Below are 23,769 nucleotides of genomic sequence, written 5' to 3'. Positions count from 1 at the left end.
GAGAGACGCCGAGACGGGACGCTGAGGAGCTGCAAGCAAGAGAGGTGAGTATGTGTTTTTTTTTTTTTATTGCAGCAGCAGCGTTATATATGGCACAGATTTATATGGCACATCTATGGGGCAACAATGAACAGTGCAGAGCATATATGGCACAGCTTTATATGGAGCATCTATGGGGCCATACTGAACAGTGCAGAGCATATATGGCACAGCTTTATATGGAGCATCTATGGGGCCATAATGAACGGTGCAGAGCATTCTATATGGCACAGCTATATATGGAGCATCTATGGGGCAATAATCAACGGTATGGAGCATTATATATGGCACAGCTTTATATGGAACCTCCTTTGGGGCAATAATGAACGGTATGGAGCATCTATTTTTATTTTTGAAATTCACCGGTAGCTGCTGTATTTTCCACCCTAGGCTTATACTCGAGTCAATAAGTTTTCCCAGTTTTTTGTGGCAAAATTAGGGGGGTCGGCTTATACTCGGGTCGGCTTATACTCGAGTATATACGGTGCGTATATAGATAGATAGATAGATAGATAGATAGATATAGATATATATAGACATATATATAGATATATATATAGATATAGATAGTTTGTGTGTATGTGTATATATATATATATATATATATATATATATATATATATATATATATATATATATATATATATACATATACACACACACACATACATACACACAGACTATATATATCTATATCTCTATATATATGTATCTATATATATATGTCTCTCTCTCTCTCTCTCTCTCTATATATATATATATATATATATATATATATATATATATATATATATACACACATATATATATATATATATATATATATACATATATATATATATATATATATATATATTTATATATATATATATATGTGTGTGTGTATATGTATTAAATGTGTATGTCGTGTATATCTCATACACAACCACGCAACCCTGTTAAAATGCAAGGTTTTTGTCTTGTTAAAAGAAAAATCATTTGAGAACTTTTTCCACTTTTAATGTCTGTACAAATCCCTTGAGAAACAAATCCTTTTAGGGGGGAAATAAAAATAATAAAAACTAAAATAATATGGTTGCAGAAGTGTAGACACCTTCATGACATCCACTACCATTACACCATTTTCATTGTGTGACCAGTGCTGCATACAAGTCTTCATTGTGCAATAACATAAGCAGCCGCCCCCTCCATGGATTGGTAGGTAGCGAGTGGTTGTTTCATCAGTATCTTTGCACCTGTTGCCGCCATCTTGACTATGTGGGCCTGCTGCACCCCGAGAGTGCATTTATCTGGAGGCCTAGGCAGGTACAACATCACTGCCTTTTTTCTGCTGTTTTTTGAATTTTTGGAGGATTTTTAGTCCCCTTTTAATTGCTGTTTACCCTCTCTGGGAATATGTGGTGGTGTTCAGAATCAACAATGATTTTGCTACTGAGAGAAAAACATGCGATTTTATAGTAAATTGAACACAAAGATTCCAGATATGAATTTGCCTGAGACGTCTGGATTTTAAATTCTAATTGCAATGCCTATTCACTTATTTTAATGCATTATGTATTGGAAAAATATTTCAACGTACGTGTTCGGACACTCAGACAGGTCTATTGGCTGATGTCAGCAGTACGTATATAAGGCCAGGTTCACATTACGTTTTTGGCGTCCGTTAGACGGACTACGTTACACTGCAGCATAACGCGGTGTAACGTAGTCCGTTAACGCCGCTATTTAGTCCAATTTTGGACGCATCGCTAGCGCACGCCCACAATGGGCTTGTGCTAGCGATGTGCCGGGTCCGTCACCGCTAGCGCAGATAGAGCATCTGCTAGTTCTGTCTGCGCTAGCGCGATGGCATGTCGGCGCTTGCATTAACAGCAGCCCGTTAACGCATGTGTTGAACGGGCTGCTCTTAACGCAATGTGAACCTAGCCTAAGGCATGCTTGATATAGTTCAATAAAGTGATTTGTTATATTGCTATCTGTTTTTTGAAACTGAAGATCGATATTCGCAAATAATCCAGACAATTTCTGCTACATATGCGGCAAACACAGTACTTACGATCAGCGCAAGATTTTAACAAAGTGAATGTGTCTTGCTTACAAGTATTCCTTTGACTGTCAAATTGTAAATGAAGAGAAAAGCTGTGCCCCTCATGCTTGTTGCACTGTGTGTTACTCTGGGCTAATGCAGTGGTTGAATGGGGAAAGGAATGGCTTTTACAGTGCTGATGGTTTGGCGTGAGCAGAAACCTCACCATACAGACTCTTATTTGCATGACTCAAATCACCAGCTATTCAAAGAGAAATAAGTCACAAATTATGTATCTGGCCTGCGAAACTACTCTTAAACCAGGAGCACACTATGTAGATAAGCTAGTGCCTGCCCCTCCTGCAGCAGGAACGGCAATTGAAAATGATGGTTCTGAATCTGATGAAGATTTTGATTTATAGGATTTATTTCCTGATGCAGAGCTGCAGGGTCAGCCACACTTGCTGAGCTAATCAGATTTGGATGATCTGGTAAGAGATCTGTCATTATCTAAAGAAAAGTCAGAACTTCTAGCTTCTAGACTTCGGAATTCTATTTTCTACAACTTCACGCTTGTGCCATCGACACACCAAGTTAGCTGCATACTATGCAATGGATAGTGATTTCTGACTCTGTAGCAATGTAAATGTTCTTATGATGGGGTTAGATGGTACACATGTTTCTGACGAATGGCAGCTATTCTTAGACTCTAGCATAACAAGGTTGAAAGCTGTCTTGTTGCACAATGGTAGCACAAAAACTGTGTTCCATTGGATCATACGGTTGGAATGTAAAAGACCCATGCTTCTATGGAGTTAGTTTTGAAAATGGTCAAATACTCAAAACGTAAATGGAAAATTTGGGCTGACCTGAAAGTGGTAGCACTGCTGCTCTGCCTACAGTTGGGGCACACAAAGCATATGTGTTTTTTGTGCCTATGGAGCAGTCGTGATGAAAGCAATAATAACAAAATGAGCCCGGGAATGTTGAGTCGAGCACACGGTTGGTTGGTACAGTGTACAACACAAATAACTATTCAATGCATTTCAAGTTTATCTTCCACCACTTTGCATTAAACTTGATGTAATAAAGAATGTTGTAGTTCCAATTGATCATGTTGGAAATGGTTTCTAGTATTTGAAGGAGAAGTTTAACATTCTGAAAACCTGAGGATAAATAAGCTCCGCACTTTTTATTGGCTCTGAAATCAAGAAACTAATGCATGATCACATATTAAAGGGAACCTGTCCGGAATATTGTGCACAGTAACCTAGTGTGTCAGATCGGTGCCGTTATACTGATTACAATGATACCTTGGTTCATGAAATCTGCCTTGTGGTTGTTATTTAATCTTTATTTTCAGTTTTGAGTTAATGATATGCCAGTGCTTCGGGGCGGCCTGTTTGTGTGTGTGTGTGGGTCTTCATGTAGTGCTCTGCCTAGGTATTCCTCTATATGGCTTCTGACAGGTCACTGATCCCTCACTGACCTGCCTCCTAGTTTGCATAATGAATAATTATATATATATTGAAAAAAAAAAACCTTCTGCAGGGCAGGTGCCAGCCGTAGCACCTGCGCTGCAGCAATAAGCGCATATCTACTGTGTATATAATGTTTGAGGTTATCCTGATATTCCCCCCCCCCCCCAAGAAAAAACCCAAAAAACATCCATTTGAAAATGACGCCCGCCACTCCTGCGTAGTAGCAGCTATTTGTGATCCAATAGCTGCTACTGCGCACGCGCCAGCGGCACTATCTTGCTAGGGAAATTTTTTTTTCTCTAAGATGGTGACGCTGGCGCATGCACAGTTGCAGCTATCAGATCACAGCTGCTCCTGCACAGGCGCTGCGAGCTCCATTTTCAAGTACATTTTTTGGGAGGAATATCTGGATAACCTGAAACATATTATGTAAGTAATAAAAATGTCTTAAAACATTCTCTCTCTCTCTCTCTCTCTCTCTCTCTCTCTCTCTCTCTCTCTCTCTCATTAGTCTGGCATTTGGCAGATATTAATAATTTTGGTAATCCTAAGTGACCTAAAACTGGAAAGTTTTTTCTGATTTAATGTGAGATATTGAGAAAAGCATGCATATGTGTCTTTTTATATAGTGTATTTAAACTTCTGGTTTCAACTGTATATTTGTTTGTGTATATCTTGTAGTTTGGAGCAGACATACAGTATATAGTTGTGCTCAAAAGTTTACGTACCCCAGCAGAATTTTTGCTTTCTTAGCCTTTTTTTTTTCAGAGAATATGAACGCTAAAACTTTCTCCACTCATGGTTAGTGGTTGGGTGAAGCCATTTATTGTCAAACTGCTGGTTTTTCTCTTTTCACAATGACAAGCCAAAACATCCAAATGACCCTGATCAAAAGTTCACATACCACATTTCTTAATACCGTGTTTTGCCCCCTCTAACATCAATGAGAGCTTGAAGTTTTTTGTGGTAGTTGTAGATAAGGTTCTTTTCTCTTCTTGGCAAAAAGCCTCCAGTTCCTGTAAATTGCTGGGCTGTCTAGCATGAACTTGCTCGTTTGATATCTCCCCAGAGTGAGCCAATGATATTGAGGTCAGGAGACTGAGATGGCCTCTCCAGAACCTTCACTTTGTTCTGCTGTAGCCAATGAGGGGTCGATTTGGCCTTGTGTTTTGGATCTTTGTCATGTTGGAACGTCCAAATACGATTTGTTGAAAACGTGCTGCATTTGTCTTTCCTTCAATTTTTACCAAGTTACCTGTGCCTTTTGTAGCTCACACATCCCCAAAACATCAGCGATCCATCTCCGTGCTTTACAGTAGGAATGGTGTTCCTTTCATCATAGGCCTTGTTGACCTCTCTCCAAATTTGACACTTATAGTTGTGGCCAAAAAGTCTCATCACTCCAAATTATCTTGCTTCAGATGTTTTGAGACTTGACTTTTTGCTGTTTTGCGTATTTTAGGCCAGATACTTTGTGGCATTTGTGCAGTAATGGCTTTCTTATGACAACTCGACCATGCAGCCCATTTTTCTTCAAGTGCCTCCTTATTGTGCATCTTGAAACAACCACACCGCTAGTTTTCAGGGAGTCCTGTATTTCAGCTGATGTTGTTTGTGGGTTTTTCTTTGCATCACGAATAATTTTCCTGGCAGTTGTGCACAACATTTTAGTTGGTTTTGTTTTTATAGAGCCCCTGATTTTCCATTTAACCACAGTTTAAAAGCTGCTGACTGGCATTATCAATTCCTTGGATCTCTTTTTGTATCCCTTTCCTGTTTTATACAGTTCAACTACCTTTTCCCGTAGATCCGTTGACCATTATTTTGCTTTCCCCATGACTCACAATCTAGAAAAGTGGCTGGATGAAAGATGCAAAAGTCTGTCTGGATCCCAGAAGCTCACTCAGCCATACACACTGATTAGAAGCAAACAGGTCACAAGTGAAGATGTTACTTTTAGTAGCCATTCAAACCCATTTGTGTCAATTTCTGTGCCTGTTATCAGGCCAAACTCACCAGGGTATGTGAACTTTTGATCAGGGTTGTTATGATTTAAAAAGAGAAAACACAGTAGTTTGACAATAAATGGCTTCACCCAACCACTAACCATGAGTGGAGAAAAAGTTTTGGTGTTATCATTCATATTCTCGGAATAAAAATGTCCAAGAAAGCAAACAATTCTGTCGGGGTATGTAAATAGATACATGTTTTGGTTTTCCTGTGGAAAAAGTGCTTATTGTACTTTTTTTTTTTTGTGGCTGCTCTTTCATTGAAATTGTTTGCTTCTCTGATCCCACATACATCCAGCAACTGGCAGATGCTTCTAAATGCTCATTTGTACTGGGCAACATGCTTTGCTAGTTATGATAGGCATTTATGTTACGGAATGCATTAAAGTCGTAAATGAAAATTATACCTAATGGTTACCATCTCTTGCAGGAACATTTTAGAATTGTGGAGATTGACGACGCTACATTTCTCATCAAAGCTGTTGAAATTTTATCAATTGCTTTAATCCAGTACCAGAGTGAAAAAATGTTGGTGAGGTGATTTTTTTTTTTTTTAGTTATTTATTTTTTAATATATATATAATGTCATTTTATATATACATTCCTACTTGGTTATGATAGTGTTTGCAAAGTTTTGTCAGTGGTGATTATGTAATGATGAGCTTTAACCCCTTAATAATCAAGCCAAATTTTAAAATTCTGACCAGTGTCACTTTGAGGTAATAACTTCAACGTATCCTACTGATTGAGACTTTTTTTGTGACATATTGTTCTTCATGATAGTTATAAAATGTCTTTGATATAACTTGCGTTTGTGGGGGGAAAAAAATGGAGATTTGGCGAAAATTTAGCAATTTTCAAATTCTTATGGCCTTAAATCAGAGTCTTGTCACACAACATAGTTAATAAATAACATTTCCCACATGTGTACTTTACATCAGTACAATTTTGGAAACATATTTTTTGTTAGAACGTTAGACGGGTTAAAAGTTAACCAGCAATTTTTCGTTTATCCAGCAAAATTACAAAAAATGTATTTTATCCCCTTTACCCAAAAAGGTGGTTTGTATGTTAACCTCTATACCCCCAAGGGTGGTTTACACGTTAATGACCGGGGCAATTTTTACAATTCTGACCACTGTCCCTTTATAAGGCTTTAACTCTGGAACGCTTCAACGGATTCTGGTGATTCTGACTCTGTTTTCTCGTGACATATTATACTTCATGATAGTGGAAACATTTCTTTGATATGACTTAAGCTTATTTGTGGAGAAAACGGAAATTTGGTGAAAATTTTGCAATTTTCCAACTTTGAATTTTCATGCCCTTAAATCACACAGATCTGTCACACAAAATACATAATAAGTAACATTTCCCACATGTCTACTTTACATCAGCGCCATTTTGGAACCAAAATTTTTTTTTTTGTTAGGAAGTTATAAGGGTTAAAAATTGACCAGCGATTTTTCATTTTTACAACATTTTTTTTTTTATGGACCACATCACATTTGAAGTCACTTTGAGGGGTCTATATGAAAGAAAATACCCAAAAGTGACACCATTCTAAAACCTGCACCCCTCAAGGTACTCAAAACCACATTCAAGAAGTTTATTAACCCTTCAGGTGCTTCACATGAATATTTGGAATGTTTTTTAAAAAAATTAACACAACTTTTTTTCACAAAATAATTACTTCAGATACATTTTTTGTTTATTTTCACAAGGGTAACAAGAAATTGGACCCCAAAAGTCATTGTACAATTTGTCCCAAGTACGCGGATACCCCATATGTGGGGTGGGGGTAAACCGCTGGGCGCATGGCAGAGCTCGAAATGGAAGGAGCGCCGTTTGACTTTTCAATGCAAAATTGACGCCATGTTGCGTTTGGAGAGCCCCTGATGTGTCTATACAGTGGAAACCCCCCACAAGTGACATCATTTTGGAAAGTAGACCCCCTAAGGAACCTGTCTAGATGTGTGGTGAGCACTTTAAACCCCCAAGTACTCATAGAAGTTTGTAACCTACAGTAAAAGCAGGGCTGTGGAGTCGGTAAGCCACAGTTGCGACTCCGACTCCAACTCCTGGATTTTATCAGGTTCCGACTCCTGCTCCGACTCCTTCATAAATGGCCAATTCGTAACAATAAATTTACTGTTGTAAAATATTAACATCGTGCTTATTCAGTTTCTCACCATCATATAAGTAATCAGACCACTTAGAGCAAAAACTATATTTATTAGAATACAATTAGAATATAGCAAATAACTTTTATAAACTTCTATAAACTCTTGTAAGTAAATATGCCATAAACACTGTTATGCAGTTAATAAGAAGAAATCTATAAATTTGTCCTCAGAAAAAGTATTGCCTGTGTCAGATCCTCCTTCATGGATGCCCTCAAATCTGATCTAATTATTTTGAGAGCAGAGAACAACCTCTCTACGCTAACTTGGGTTGGTGGCAAAGCAGTAACCACTCGGGCAACATCTCTGACAATGCCAGGATACAGAGGAATCGCTTGTTGCACTGTTATTTTTGATGTACAAATGGTCAAATTTCTCAATTTCTTTTAGTGCACATGAAAAATTCTGCTGAAATGTACTGGCTGTGTTCTTTGATGGGGATGACTCTTCTATGCGGGAACGCTTTGCACGGTCCTTGTGATCCAAATATTTTTTTAAATTAAATTCTTCATCAGTTGATGAGGGTGAAGATGTGGCAGGACGACCAAATTCTTTTTGTTCCTCCTGACTGTTCTGCAACCCTTTCATCCTTACTGCTATTTCAAACAGAGCTTCTTTTCCTTTAGTTAGCTGTTGATCATCTAGAAGAATCCGATGCATTGGGTCTACATAAACAGCTGCCAAAAGAATGTTATTTTGTAATAGTAGCTCCTCTCTCCGTTTCATTGATGTAGAAAGCGTCCCTTGAGAGTTTTTTTAAGTTCTTCCTTTTGTTTAAAAGCTTCTTCGATTACTAATTTTCTAATACTCGCTCTCTCTCCAGAGAAACACCAAGCTTGCGGGCCATTTCCCCATTCAGACACACAAAAGCTGGTCGTGAAAATAATGAAATAGGCACACTATCCTTTACAACAAGCTCTATGATCTGTTTTTTAAATGTATCTACTGTCATTGTCACAGTAACTTTGTCACTGACAAAATATCTTGCAACTGATGGCTGCAAAGTTCTCTGCTCCTTTGGCTGGAAGAGCTGGGCACTGGTTCATTGGTTTGGATGCAGTCTTTCTCATCCACTGCTTTCAGTACTTCTGGATGAAAGCGCTGTAAATGTCTCTTTAGATTAGAAGCTCTGGTAGGAGCATTTTTATCTTTGCCTGAATATGCACTGATCTTGGCTTCACAGCATTTGTTTTCGTCTGGATCATTTGTCATACACTGACAGACATAATGTTTTCTATCTTGAGTGATGGTGAAATGTTCAAATACAGCTGATTTAATGTGACACTTCTTTGACATTCTCAGGTTTTTAATTCTGCATTCACAATCCAAATGACAATTGTTTTTCCTAAAAACAATTGTACAAAATTATTGTCAGGTCGTACAACTGATATAGTGGTCAGTAATACTGTTATTCCTCATGTAATCACAGTTAACTGATGCAAAGTTTGTTGAAAGGATTAATACTTCTTACAGTCTTCCTCTTCTGAGTAGCAGCTGTGAGATGCTTGGAAGACGCACACCTAGTAAACATCTAGTCTAGAGGAGGAGCTTTACTACTAAGAATTTGCAACACATTTTCACTTTCAGTTTCATACATTGTAAGTAGGGGGGTTGGGGCAGCATGAGGTTAACCAAGTATAAGATTAGATAAGGGCAGTGGAGAACAGTGACACACAAAAAGTAAGAAATGTCTCTATCTCCAGCAGAACTGCTTATCACTGTTGTTCATAGTTTGATAGAACATATATATTTGAGTAACATTTATAAAATTCATATGAATGTTCAATTATGAAATATTAATACATTTTTTTAAAGCTGGAGTCTGGGTTGGTACATTTCTACCGACTCAGACTCCAACAAAACTAACTCCGATTCCAAGACTCCGACTCGACAGCCCTGAGTAAAAGTAAATTATATTTTTTTCACAAAAATTGTTTGTCCCCAATTTTTTATTTTCCCAAGGGTAACAGAAGAAATTGGTCAGCAAAAGTTGTTGTCCAATTTGTCCTGAGTATACTGATACCCAATATGTGGGGGTAAATCACTGTTAGGGCACACAGCAGAGTTCGGAAGGGAAGGAGAACCGTTTGACTTTTTCAACTCAGAATTGACTGGAATTGAGATTGGACACAATGTCGCGTTTGAAGTGCCCCTGATGTGCCTAACAGTGGAAACCTCCAATTCTAACTCCAACCCTAACCTCAACACACCCGCAGCCCTAACTCTAACTTTAGCCCCAACCCTTACTTTAGCCCTAACCCTAATGGGAAAATGGAAATACTTTTTTTATTTTATTATTTTTCCCCTAGCTAAGGGGGTGATAAAGGGGGGTTTGACTTACTATTTATAGCGGGTTTTTGTTTGGCAGCTGTCACACACTAAAAGACGCATTTTATTTCAAAAACAGTCTTTGCATCACCACATTTTGAGAGCTATAATTTTTCCATATTTTGGCCCTCGGAGTCATGTGAGGTCTTGTTTTTTGTGGAACGAGTTGACGTTTTTATTGGTACCAATTTTAGGCACATGACATTTTTTGATCGCTTATTGTTGCGATTTTTGGGAGGCCGAATGAACAAAACAATCAATTCATGAATTTCTTTGGGGGGGGGGGGGGGGCTTGTTTACACCACTCTGCGTGTGGTAAAATTGATCAAGCAGTTTTATTCTTCAGGTTAGTACGAATACAGCGATACCTCATTTATATAATTTTTTTGTGTTTTGGCGCTTTTATATAATAAAAACTATTTTATATAAGAAATATTTTTGCATCGCTTTATTCTGAGAGCTATAACTTTTTTTTTTTCGCTGATGACGCTGTATGGTGGCTCGTTTTCTGCGAGACGATGACGTTTTCAGCGGTACCATGTTTATTTATATCTGTCTTTTTGATCGCGTTGTATTCGACTTTTTGTTCAGCAGTATGATGATAAAGCATTGTTTTTTTGACTTTTTTTATGGAGTTAACTAGAGGGACAGTTCTATAGGTCGGATCGTTACTGGCGCGGTGATGCTAAATGTGTGCTTTTAGTTTTATTTACATTTATTTTTTGGAAAAACGTATATTTTTTTCTCTTAAGAATTAAAACAATATATATTTTTACACATGCTAATATTTTTTTAAAAACTTTTTTAGATTGTCCCAGGATGGGACATCACTATATCTATCTTGGAGCAGGGGGTCTGAAATAAGAACCTCAGGGGGTCTGAAATAAGAACCTCAGGACAAGCGCGATCACATCTTGTTTTTCCTTAGGGGAGCACACAGTGAGCCCTCTCCCTGCTCATGCTGCTCTATGGCTCTGCCAGCACCGGAATGCTGCGATCTTGTTTGATCTCAGTATTCCAGGGGTTAAAGTGCTGGGAGCGGTCCGTGTCTGCTGTGAGAATCAGCGGACACCCGACCTCGATCGCCGATGATGTACTATCCCGTCCATTGTCAGACGGGCCCAGGGCACATGGATGGGATAGTACGTCAGATGGCAGAAAGGGGTTAATAGCCTGGGAACCTTTGGCTATTGGCTCCTTCCCAGAATATTAACATCAGCCGTCGGCTTTCCCTCTGCTGGTTATGAAAATTATGCCCACTCGTTTGTTTGTTTGTTTTTTTTTTTTAATTTTTAAAAAAATCCACACATTGCATTTCACGCAGATTTGACAGTTGCTGTTTTCTTACAGCATATGTAGGTTAATTGTTATTGCTCCTACATTGGCTGGTGACTGAGTGTTTATTTAATATTATTGAGGGTATCTGGCTGAAGAGGTTGAACAAGGAAATTGCATCACAATTTTTTTTTAATATATCTTTATTTAGCTACCGTATATACTCAATTATAAGCCGAGATTTTCAGCCCAAATTTTTGGGCTGAAAGTGCCCCTCTCGGCTTATACTCGAGTCACGGTCGGCGGGTGAGGGGGAGAGGGCGCTGAGGCATACTCATCCGGTTCCGGGGCTCCTGGCACTGTCCCTGCAGTCCCACTGTCTCCGGGTGCCGCAGCTCTTCCCCTGTTCAGCGGTCACGTGGGACCGCTCACTAGAGAAATGAATATGAACTCCACTCCCATAGGGGTGGAGCCGCATATTCATTTCTCTAATGAGCGGTAACGGTGACCGCTGATAGAGGAAGAGGCTGCGGCACCGAAGACCAGCTGTCCGGGGGAAGGAGCGGGACGCCGGGAGCAGGTAAGTATTACATATTCACCTGTCTGCGTTCCACACGCCGGGCGCCGCTCCATCTTCCCGGCGTCTCTCCGCACTGACTGTTCAGGTCAGAGGGCGCGATGACGCATATAGTGTGCGCGCCGCCCTCTGCCTGATCAGTCAGTGCAGAGAGACGCCGGGACGGGACGCTGAGGAGCTGTAAGCAAGAGAGGTGTGTCATTTTTTTTTTTATTGCAGCAGCAGCAACGGCACAGCTTTCTATGGTACATCTATGGGGCAATAATGAACGGTGCAGAGCACTTTATGGCACAGCTATGGGGCAATAATGAACGGTGCAGAGCACTATATGGCACAGCGCACTATATGGCACAGCTATGGGGCAATAATGAATGGTGTAGAGCACTATATGACACAGCTATGGGGTAATAATGAACGGTGCAGAGCACTATATGGCACAGCTATGGGGCAATAATGAACGGTGCAGAGCACTATATGGCACAGCTATGGGGCAATAATGAACGGTGCAGAGCACTATATGGCACAGCTATGGGGCAATAATTAACGGTGCAGAGCACTATATGGTACAGCTATGGGGCAATAATGAACGGTGCAGAGCACTATATGGCACAGCTATGGGGCAATAATGAACGGTGTAGGGCACTATATGACACAGCTATGGGGCAATAATGAACGGTGCAGAGCACTATATGGCACAGCTATGGGGCAATAATGAACGGTGCAGAGCACTATATGGCACAGCTATGGGGCAATAATGAACGGTGCAGAGCACTATATGGCACAGCTATGGGGCAATAATGAACGGTGCAGAGCACTATATGGCACAGCTATGGGGCAATAATGAACGGTGCAGAGCACTATATGGCACAGCTATGGGGCTATAATGAACGGTGCAGAGCACTATATGGCACAGCTATGGGGCAATAATGAACGGTGCAGAGCACTATATGGCACAGCTATGGGGCAATAATGAATGGTGCAGAGCACTATATGGCACAGCTTTCTATGGTACAGCTATGGGGCAATAATGAACGGTGCAGAGCACTATATGGCACAGCTATGGGGCAATAATGAATGGTGCAGAGCACTATATGGCACAGCTTTCTATGGTACAGCTATGGGGCAATAATGAACGGTGCAGAGCACTATATGGCACAGCTTTCTATGGTACAGCTATGGGGCCATAATGAACGGTATGGAGCATCTATTTTTATTTTTGAAATTCACCGGTAGCTGCTGCATTTTCCACCCTAGGCTTATACTCGAGTCAATAAGTTTTCCCAGTTTTTTTGTGGCAAAATTAGGGGGGTCGGCTTATACTCGGGTCTGCTTATACTCGAGTATATACGGTATATGTATTTGCAAAAATGCATGCAAGACACTTAAAAAAAAAAAAAAGAAAAAAGTATCAAAAATGCATTTATTTTCATCTGCGTTTTTGTGCCAAGTGATTCAGAAACCTTGCAGAAATTTCTGCAAGCAAATACGCAACGTATGCACATAGCTCTACTGTCAGCAGAAGACTAGAGCTGTGTGTGACGACAGTGACTGGCTGTGGCATAGAAGAGAGTTGGCTTGGCTATTAAAGGGAATTCGTCAGCAGATTTTGCTATCTAATCTGAGGACAGCATGAGGTAGGGGTGAAAACACAAATTTCTAGGATGTGTACTTGCCTAGCTATGTGCAGTTGTTTACTTATAATGGTGGTTTTCTCACGATGACATTATTATTGCTGTGACTAGCTGGCCTGTGTTAACTGGTCTGACTCCACCCCTTTTTGTGATAAGCAGTTAAGGTCAATAGACATGCTAAATCTAAGAACTGTCACAACTACTGCACCCAGTAAACTTAAATGGTGCATAGGTGGATCCAGGGTGTCTTTGCCTACACCCTGCTGCTCTCAGAAGAGGTTGCAAAAACCTGCTGACAGATTCCCTGATGTCGGTCTCCCACTGTTTAGTGCGAGGTTTGGCGCTGAGCCCACCCCTTTCCAGGCACACATCAGCTGATATATGCAGCTGACATGTGCCCAGAACAGCTGTGTGTGGAATCACAATCCACTATTTAGAACTGTAAGCTCGCAAGGTCAAGGTCCTTGCCCCTCTGTATTAGTCTGTCATTATTAGTTTGCTTACTGTAAGTGATATCTGTAATTTGTATGTAACCTCTTCTCATGTACAGCACCATGGAATCAATGGTGCTATATAAATAAATAATAAATAATAACTAGTTAAATGTAGCTGTCAATTTCTGACAGGGCATTTAAATTGTGCTTACCGAAAGTCCATCACTAATCCTGCCCATCAGATTAGTATCGGATTGGCATGACAATCGGAGGTCTCAAGCAGACCTCTCTGGTTGTCATAGCCGAATTGCTATGAGCGCTGCCGCTGGTCGGCGCTCATAGCAAGTGAGCATTTCTGATAATCGCCTGGGTGTAGCAGAGGCGATCTGATCATTACTTCGGTGTAGCAAAGGCGATTGAAGAAGTGCAGCTACTAGTCTCCTATGGAGACTATTAAAGCATGCAAAAAGTTAAAAACTTAAAAAAAAAAAAGTACAAATCACCCCCCTTTCGCCCCATTCAAAATAAAACAATAAAAAAAATCAATTACCATATATACTAGAGTATAAGCTGAGATTTTCAGCCCACTTTTTTGTGCTGAAAGTCCCCCTCTCGGCTTATACTCGAGTCATACCCAGGGGTCGGCAGTGGAGGGGGAGCGGGGGCTGTCTAATAATACTCACCTGCTCCTGGCGCGGTCCCTGCAGGTCCCTGGCTTCCCGGTGCTGCAGTTTCTTCCTGTAGTGAGCGGTCACATGGTACCGCTCATTACAGTAATGAATATGCGGCTCCACCTCCCATAGGGGTGGAGCCGCATATTCATTACTGTAATGAGCGTTAACGGTGACCGCTCACTACAAGAAGAAAATGCGGCGCCGGGGAACAGACGTGCAGCACCAGGAGCAGGTAAGTATGACGGGGGGCAGTGCGCTATAGTCACCTGCTCCTCGTTCCACCGTCGGCGCCACTGTCTCTTCTGCAGTGACTCTCAGGTCAGAGGGCGCGGTGACGCGATCAGTGCGCGCCACCCTCTTCCTGATCGTCGGTGCACAGGACGGGGAAGACACAGCGACGGTCAGCGATGGAACGGGGAGCAGGTGACTATAGCAAGTGCCAGGGGCCGGAGATGTGAGTATCTAATTTTTTTAATCGCAGCAACAGCATATGGGGCAAATATCTGTATGGAGCATCTTATGTGGCCATGTGCAGCATGATATGGGGGCAAATATCTGTATGTGGCATCTTATGTGGCCATGTGCAGCATGATATGGGGCAGATATCTGTATGTGGCATCTTATGTGGCCATGTGCAGCATGATATGGGGGCTAATATCTGTATGGAGCATCTTATGGGGCCATGTGCAGCATTATATGGGGGCAAATATCTGTATGGAGCATCTTATGTGGCCATGTGCAGCATGATATGGGGGCAAATATCTGTATGGGGCATCTTATGGGGCATGTGCAGCATGATATGGGGGCAAATATCTGTATGGGGCATCTTATGTGGCCATGTGCTCCATTATATGGGGGCAAATATCTGTTTGGGGCATCTTATGTGGCCATGTGCAGCATGATATGGGGGCAAATATCTGTATGGAGCATCTTATGGGGCCATGTGCAGCATGATATGGGGGCAAATATCTGTATGGAGCATCTTATGGGGCCATGTGCAGCATGATATGGGGGCAAATATCTGTATGGAGCATCTTATGGGGCCATGTGCAGCATGATATGGGGGCAAATATCTGTATGGAGCATCTTATGGGGCCATAATCCACATTTGTGCAGCATTATATGGGACATATTTTAATATGGAGCATCTTATGGAGCCCATCATGAACTGTATGGAGCATTATATGGGGCTCCTGATTCAATATGGATATTCAAAAACACTTAACCTACTAATGTCTCAATTATTTTTACTTTTATTGGTATCTATTTTTACTTTTGAAATTTACCAGTAGCTGCTGCATTTTCCACCCTAGGCTTATACTTGAGTCATTAAGTTTTTCTAGTTTTTTGTGGCAAAATTAGGGGGGTCGGCTTATACTCGGGTCGGCTTATACTCGGGTCGGCTTATACTCGGGTCGGCTTATACTCGGGTCGGCTTATACTCGGGTCGGCTTATACTCGGGTCGGCTTATACCGGCTTATAAAAACTTGTGGGCTAAAAAATATCTTGTGGAAAAAAAAAAACATTTTTATTTTCATGACTCTGCATTATTAACATATGTGAAGCACTTGGGCATTCAAAGTTCTCACCACACATCTAGATAAGTTCCTTGGGGGGTCTAGTTTCCAAAATGGGGTCACTTGTGGGGGGTTTCTACTGTTTAGGTACATCAGGGGCTCTGCAAACGCAACATAACGCCCGCAGACCATTCTATCAAAGTCTGCATTCCAAAACGGCGCTCCTTCGCTTCCGAGCTCTGCCATGCGCCCAAACAGTGGTATACCCCCACATATGGGGTATCAGCCTACTCAGCATAAATTGCACAATAAATTTTGGGGTCCAATTTCTCCTGTTACCCTTGTGAAAGTAATAATTTGGGCGTGAAAATATCATTTTTGTGGAAAAAAAAATATATAAAAAATATTTTTTTTATTTTCATGGCTCTACATTATAAACTTCTGTGAAGCAGTTGGGGGTTCATAGTGCTCACCACACATCTAGATAAGCTCTTTGGAGGGTCTAGTTTCCAAAACGGGGTCACTTGTGGGGGGTTTCTACTGTTTAGGTACATCAGGAGTTCTGCAAATGCAACATGACGCCCGCAGACCATCCCATCAGTCTGCATTCCAAGCGGCGCTCCTTCCCTTCCGAGCCCAGATGGGTGCCCAAACAGTGCCCCCGTCCCCCCACATATGGGGTATAAGCGTACTCAGGACAAACTGGTCAACAGATTTTGGGGTCCAATGTCTCCTGTTACCCTTGAGAGAAAAAAAAAATAGCAGGCTAAAAAACTATTTTTGAGGGAAAAAAATGGATTTTTTATTTTCACGGATCTACGTTATAAATTTCTGTGAAGCACTTGGGGGATAAAAGTGCTCACCACACATCTAGATAAGTTCCTTAAGGGGTCTAGTTTCCAAAATGGGGTCACTTGTGGGGAGTTTCTACTGTTTGGGTACATCAGGGGCTCTCCAAACGCGACATGGTGTCCCATCTCAATTCCAGCCAATTCTACATGAAAAAGCAAAACGGCACTCCTCTTCCAAGCTCTGCGGTGCGCCCAAACAATGGTTTACCCCCACATATGGGATATCGACGTACTCAGGAGAAATTGCACAACAACTTTTGTCGTCTAATTTCTCCTGTTACCCTTGTGAAAATAAGAATTTGTGGGCGAAAAGATAATTTTTGTGTAAACAAATTCGAATTTTTTTTATTTTCACGGCTCTACTTTATAAACTTCTGTGAAGCACTTGGGGGCTCAAACTGCTCACCACACATCTAGTTAAGTTCCTTAAGGGGTCTAGTTTCCAAAATAGTGTCACTTGTGGAGCGTTTCCACTGTTTAGGCACATCGGGGGCTCTCTAAACGTGACATGGCATCCGATCTCAATTGCAGCCAATTCTGCATTGAACAAGTCAAATGGCGCTCCTTCTCTTCCAAGCTCTGCGGTGCGCCCAAACAGTGGTTTTCCCCACATATGGGGTATCGGCTTATTCAGGAGAAATTGCACAACAAAATTTATGGTTAAATTTCTATTTTTACACTTGTGAAAATTTAAAAAAAATGGCTCTGAAGTAAAATGTTTGCAAAAAAAGTTAAATGTTCATTTTTCCTTTCACATTGTTTTAGTTCCTGTGAAGCACGTAAAGGTTAATAAACATCTTGAATGTGGTTTTGAGCACCTTGAGGGGTGCAGTTTTTAGAATGGTGTCACACTTGGTTATTTTCTATCATATAGACCCCTCAAAATGACTTCAAATGTGATGTGGTCCCTAAAAAAAAAAATGGTGTTGTAAAAATGAGAAATTGCTGGTCAACTTTTAACCCTTATAACTCCCTAACAATAAAAAAATTTGTTTCCAAAATTGTGCTGATGTGAAGTAGACATGTGGGAAATGTTATTTATTAACTATTTTTTCTGACATATCTCTGATTTAAGGGCATAAAAATACAAAGTTTGAAAATTGCAAAATTTAGAAATTTTTCGCCATATTTCCGTTTTTTTCATAAATAATCGCAAGTAATATCGAAGAAATGTTACCACTAACATGAAGTACAATATGTCACGAAAAAACAGTTTCAGAATCAGCGGGATCTGTTAAAGCGTTCCAGAGTTATAGCCTCATAAAGTGACAGTGGTCAGAATTGTAAAAATTGGCTCTGTCACTAAGGGGTTAAACAACAGAATATAACTCCAAGTAAATCAAACTTCTATGAAATCAAACTGTCCACTTAAAAAGTAACACTGTTTGACAATCAATTTTACATGCTGTTGTGCAAATGGAATAGACAACAGATGGAAATCATTGGAAATTATCAAGACACACTCAATAAAGGAGTGGTTCTGCAGGTGGGGACCACAGACCACATCTCAGTACGAATGCTTTTTGGCTGATGTTTTGGTCACTTTTGAATGTTATTTGTGCTTTCACACTCGTGGTAGAATGACACGGAAGCTACAACCCACTCAAGTGGCTCAGGTAGTGCAGCTCATCCAGTATGGTACATCAATGCGAGCTGTGGCAAGAAGGTTTGCTGTCTGTCAGTGCAGTATCCAGAGGCTGGAGGCCCTACCAGAAGACAGGCCAGTACACCATGAGACATGGGGGGCAGTAGGAGGGCAAGAACCCAGCAGCAGGACCGCTACCTCAGCCTTTGTGCAAGGAGGAACAGAAGGAGCACTGCCAGAGCCCTGCAAAATTTCCTGCAGCAGGCCACAAATCTGCATGTGTCTGCACAAATGGTTAGAAAGCGACTCCATGAGGATGGTCTGAGTGCCCGATGTCCACAGATGGGGGTTGTGTTCACAGCCCAACAGCGTGCAGGATGCTTGGCATTTGCCACAGAACACTAGGATTGGCAAATTTGCCACTTGTGCCCTTCACAGATGAAGCAGGTTTGCACTGAGTACATGTGACAGACTTCACAGATTTTGGAGACACCGTGGAGAACTATTTGCTGCCTGCAACATCCTTCAGTATGACCGGTTTGGCAGTGGGTCAGTAATGGTGTGGGGTGGCATTTCTTTGGAGGGCTGTACAGCCCTCCATGTGCTCGCCAGAGGTAGTCTGACTGCCATTAGGTACCGAGATGAGATCCTCAGACCCCTTGTGAGACCATACGCTGGTGCTGTTGGCCCTGGGTTCTTCCTAATGCAGGTCAATGCCAGACCTTGTGGCTAGAGTGTGTCAGCAGTTCCTGCAAGATGAAGGCATTGAAGCTATGGACTGGCCCGCTCGTTCCCCAGTCCTGAATCCGATTGAACACATCTGGGACATCATGTCTCGCCCCATCCACCAACGTCACGTTGCCCCAGACTGTCCAAGAGTTGGTAGATGCTTTAGTCCAGGTCTGGGAGGAGATCCCTCAGGAGACCATCCTCTGCCTCATCAGGAGCATGTGCAAACATTGTATGGAGGTCATACAGGCACGTGGAGGCCACGCACACTACTAAACATAATTTCCTTGTTTTGAGGCATTTCCACTGAAGTTGGATCAGCTTGTAATTTGATTCTTCCACTTTCATTTTGAGTATCGTTCCAAATCTAGGCCTCCATGAGAGATTAATTTTGATTTTCAATGATAATTTTTGTTTTATTATTCTCAACGCTTTCCACTATGTAGTAAGTAAAGACTTACAACTGGAATATTTTATTCAGTGATATCGAGGATGTGAGATTTTAGTGTTCCCTTTTGTTTTTTTTCAGCTAGATATACACTGTGTGCAGAATTATTAGGCAAGTTGTATTTTAGAGGATTATTTTTATTATTGATAATCAACTATGTTCTCAATCAACCCAAAAGACTCATAAATATCAAAGCTTAATATTTTTGTAAGTTTTTTTTTTTTAGATTTGGCTTTATTAGGAGGATACCGTATATACTCGAGTATAAGCCGAGATTTTCAGCCCAAATTTTTGGGCTGAAAGTGCCCCTCTCGGCTTATACTCGAGTCATGGTCGGCGGCAGAGTCAGCGGGTGAGGGGGAGAGAGGACTGTCGCATACTCACCTAGTCCCGGCGCTCCCCCTGCCCGTCCCATGGTCTTCGGTGCCGCAGCTCGTCCCCTGTTCAGCGGTCACGTGGGACCGCTCATTAAAGTTATGAATATGGACTCCACTCCCATAGGGTTGGAGCCGCATATTCATTCCTCTAATCAGCGGTAACGATGACCGCTGACAGAGGAAGAGGCTGCGGCACCCGGAGACCAGCTGTCCGGGATAAGGAGCCAGGGACGCCGGGAGCGGGTAAGTATGTCAGTTACCTGTCCGCGTTCCACACGCCGGGCGCCGCTCTGTCTTCCCGTCCTCTTACTCTGACTGTTTCAGAGGGCGCGATGACGTACTAGTGTGCGCGCCGCCCTCTGCCTGAACAGTCAGTGCGGAGAGGCGCCGAGACGGGACGCTGAGGAGCTGCAGGCAGCAAGAGAGGTATGTCATTTTTTTTTTTTTTTATTGCAGCAGCATTATATATTGCACAGATTTATAAGGAGCATCTATGGGGCCATACTGAATGGTGCAGAGCATTATATATGGCACCACTTTCTATGGAGCATCTATGGGGCCATAATGAACGGTGCAGAGCATTATATATGGCACAGCTTTCTATGGAGCATCTATGGGGCCATAATGAACGGTGCAGAGCATTATATATGGCACAGCTTTCTGTGGAGCATCTACGGGGCCATACTGAATGGTGCAGAGCATTCTATATGGCACAGCTTTATGTGGAGCATCTATGGGGCCATAATGAACAGTGCAGAGCATTCTATATGGCACAGCTTTATGTGGAGCATCTGTGGGACCATAATGAACGGTGCAGAGCATTATATATGGCACAGCTTTATATGGAGCATCTATGGGGCAATAATGAACGGTGCAGAGCATTCTATATGGCACAGCTTTATGTGGAGCATCTATGGGACCATAATGAACGGTGCAGAGCATTACCGTATTTTCTGGTGTATAAGACGACTGGGCGTATAAGACGACCCCCAACTTTTCCATATAAAATATGGAATTTGGGATATGCCCGCTGTATAAGACTGGGGTCATCTTATATGCCCAGTCATCTTATTCAGCGTGTGGTTCCCAGGGTCTGGAGGAGAGGAGACTCTCCTTCAGGCCCTGGGATCCATATTCATGTTAAAAATAAAGAATAAAAATAAAAAATATGGATATACTCACCCTTCCGAGAAGCCTGGCTCTCACCGGTGTAAGCGTCTGCCTCCGTTCCTAAGAATTGCAGCATGAAGGACCCTCGATGATGTCACGGTCAGGTGACTGGCCTGTGATTGGTCCGTGACCGCTCATGTGACCAGTCACCTGACCGTGATGTCATCGAAGGTCCTTCACGCTCTGCAATTCTTAGGAACGGAGGCAGACGCTTGCACCGCTGACAGCCAGGCTTCTCGGAGGGGTGAGTATATACATATTTTTTATTTTTATTCTTTATTTTTAACATGAATATGGATCCCAGGGCCTGAAGGAGAGTCTCTTCTCCTTCAGCCCCTGGGAACATCCAGGATCGCTCCCTGCACACACCGTACCCGGCGTATAAGACGACCCCCGACTTTTGGGACAATTTTTAGGGGTTAAAAAGTCGTCTTATACGCCGGAAAATACGGTATATGTGGCACAGCTTTATGTGGAGCATCTATCGGGCCATAATGAACGGTGCAGAGCATTATATATGGCACAGCTTTATGTGGAGCATCTATGGGGCCATAATGAACGGTATGGAGCATCTATTTTTATTTTTGAAATTCACTGGTAGCTGCTGCATTTTCCACCCTAGGCTTATACTCGAGTCAATAGGTTTTCCCAGTTTTTTGTGGCAAAATTAGGGGGGTCGGCTTATACTCGGGTCGGCTTATACTCGAGTATATACGGTATATGTTTGTGCAGGTAACTATTACTGTGCAGAATTATTAGGCAACTTAATAAAAACCAAATCTATTCCCATCTCACTTGTTTATTTTCACCAGGTAAACCAATGTAACTGCACAAAATTTAGAAATAAACATTTCTGACATGCAAAAATAAAACCCCAATAAATTAGTGACCAATATAGCCACCTTTCTTTATGATGACACTCAACAGCCTTCCATCCATAGATTCTGTCAGTTGCTTGATCTGTTTACGATCAACATTGCGTGCAGCAGCCACCACAGCCTCCCAGACACTGTTCTGAGAGGTGTACTGTTTTCCCTCCCTGTAGATCTAACATTTTATGAGGGACCACAGGTTCTCTATGGGGTTCAGATCAGGTGAACAAGGGGGCCCTGTCATTATTTTTTCTTCTTTGAGCCCTTTACTGGCCAGTCTCGCTGTGGAGTAGTTGGAGGCATGTGATGGAGCATTGTCCTGCATGAAAATCATGTTTTTCTTGAACGATACAGACTTCTTCCTGTACCACTGCTTGAAGAAGTTGTCTTCCAGAAACTGGCAGTAGGTCTGGGAGTTGAGCTTCACTCCATCCTCAACCCGAAAAGGTCCCACAATCTTTGATGATACCAGCCCATACCAGTACCCCACCTCCACCTTGCTGGTGTCTGAGTCGGAGTGGAGCTCTGTGCCCTTTACTGATCCAGCCTCTGGCTCATCCATCTGGCCGATAAAGAGTCAATCATTTCATCAGTCCATAAAACCTTTGAAAAGTCAGTCTTCGGCTGTGTGCACATGATGCGGGTTTAGTGCGGATCCACAGCTTTTTTTCTCACGCAGAAACGCTGCAGTTCCGCAAAGGGATTTATAGTACAACTAGATGGCAGCCCGATTCTAAAGAATCGGGAGTCTAGAATCCATATATACTTTATTTATTCAAATGTAAGAATAATACAATTAATAAATAATAGTAAGAAAGAACAAAAAATGGCTGCACTCACCAGCTCTTGACAATTCTTGTTATTTAAGGTACAGTTACACAGGATCCATGAACATGCTTATGAGGGGAGTGATGAAAGACATCAGACAACAACTTTGCGTGTTGTGGCAAATGCCACAACAACGGTTCTTTGCTTAAGAACAATAATGTAAATAATAAATAATATGTATCAATAACTATGTATATTGGTATGTTCTATGACATTTTAAAATATTTCATTATTATGTGGAAAAGCTCTTAGTACCCATACTGGCGCATACTTGTGTGCCCATCAGGTATTTTCACAGTAATTTTACATCTGATGGGTTGGTATGAAACGTTTTTAATCATCTCTTGGGCTTAGCTAAGCCTTCATTTTAAATAATTCTAATAAGTGCAACAGAAATAAAAGCCTTTTTGTGTATCCAAATTTTTTGTGTTTATTTTTACAGAAGTGTAAAATTTAAGAAATCAACGTTCATAGTACACCGATGGGCTAATATAAGCATGCCCATCAACCACGTCACGGTAGCCTTTGAACTGATGGGTCCTAACTGATTCCTATTTCTTAATACCTCTTTCACATCTGCATGTTTCTGATATTTGCAGAAGTAATGTTAAAAACAATACAACTTCCACACTTGGCACCAAAGACCTGACCTACAACACACTTTCAGCAAGTGCCATGCAATGTAGATGAAGCTTGGAGTTAACTTGCAGTAAATGCGGCAAACGCGGCTTCGA

At 41.6% G+C, this 23,769-nt stretch overlaps 1 protein-coding gene across 1 annotated transcript in view; it reads left to right on the top strand.

The window, feature by feature from the left end:
• The window catches only part of LOC143782267 (uncharacterized), a 310,572-nt gene that overhangs the window by 197,421 nt on the left and 89,382 nt on the right, over window positions 1-23,769 (top strand). The window contains exon 14 of the mRNA XM_077269539.1: window positions 5,986-6,087. Within this exon, the coding sequence (XP_077125654.1) occupies window positions 5,986-6,087 (102 nt within the window). The remainder of the gene's footprint in view (window positions 1-5,985; window positions 6,088-23,769) is intronic.

The sequence above is a fragment of the Ranitomeya variabilis genome, chromosome 6, assembly GCF_051348905.1.
Source record: "Ranitomeya variabilis isolate aRanVar5 chromosome 6, aRanVar5.hap1, whole genome shotgun sequence".
Taxonomy (NCBI): Eukaryota; Metazoa; Chordata; class Amphibia; order Anura; family Dendrobatidae; genus Ranitomeya; species Ranitomeya variabilis.
The sequence above is the reverse complement of the archived record's forward strand: the minus strand, read 5'-3'. Positions and strand labels throughout refer to the sequence as shown.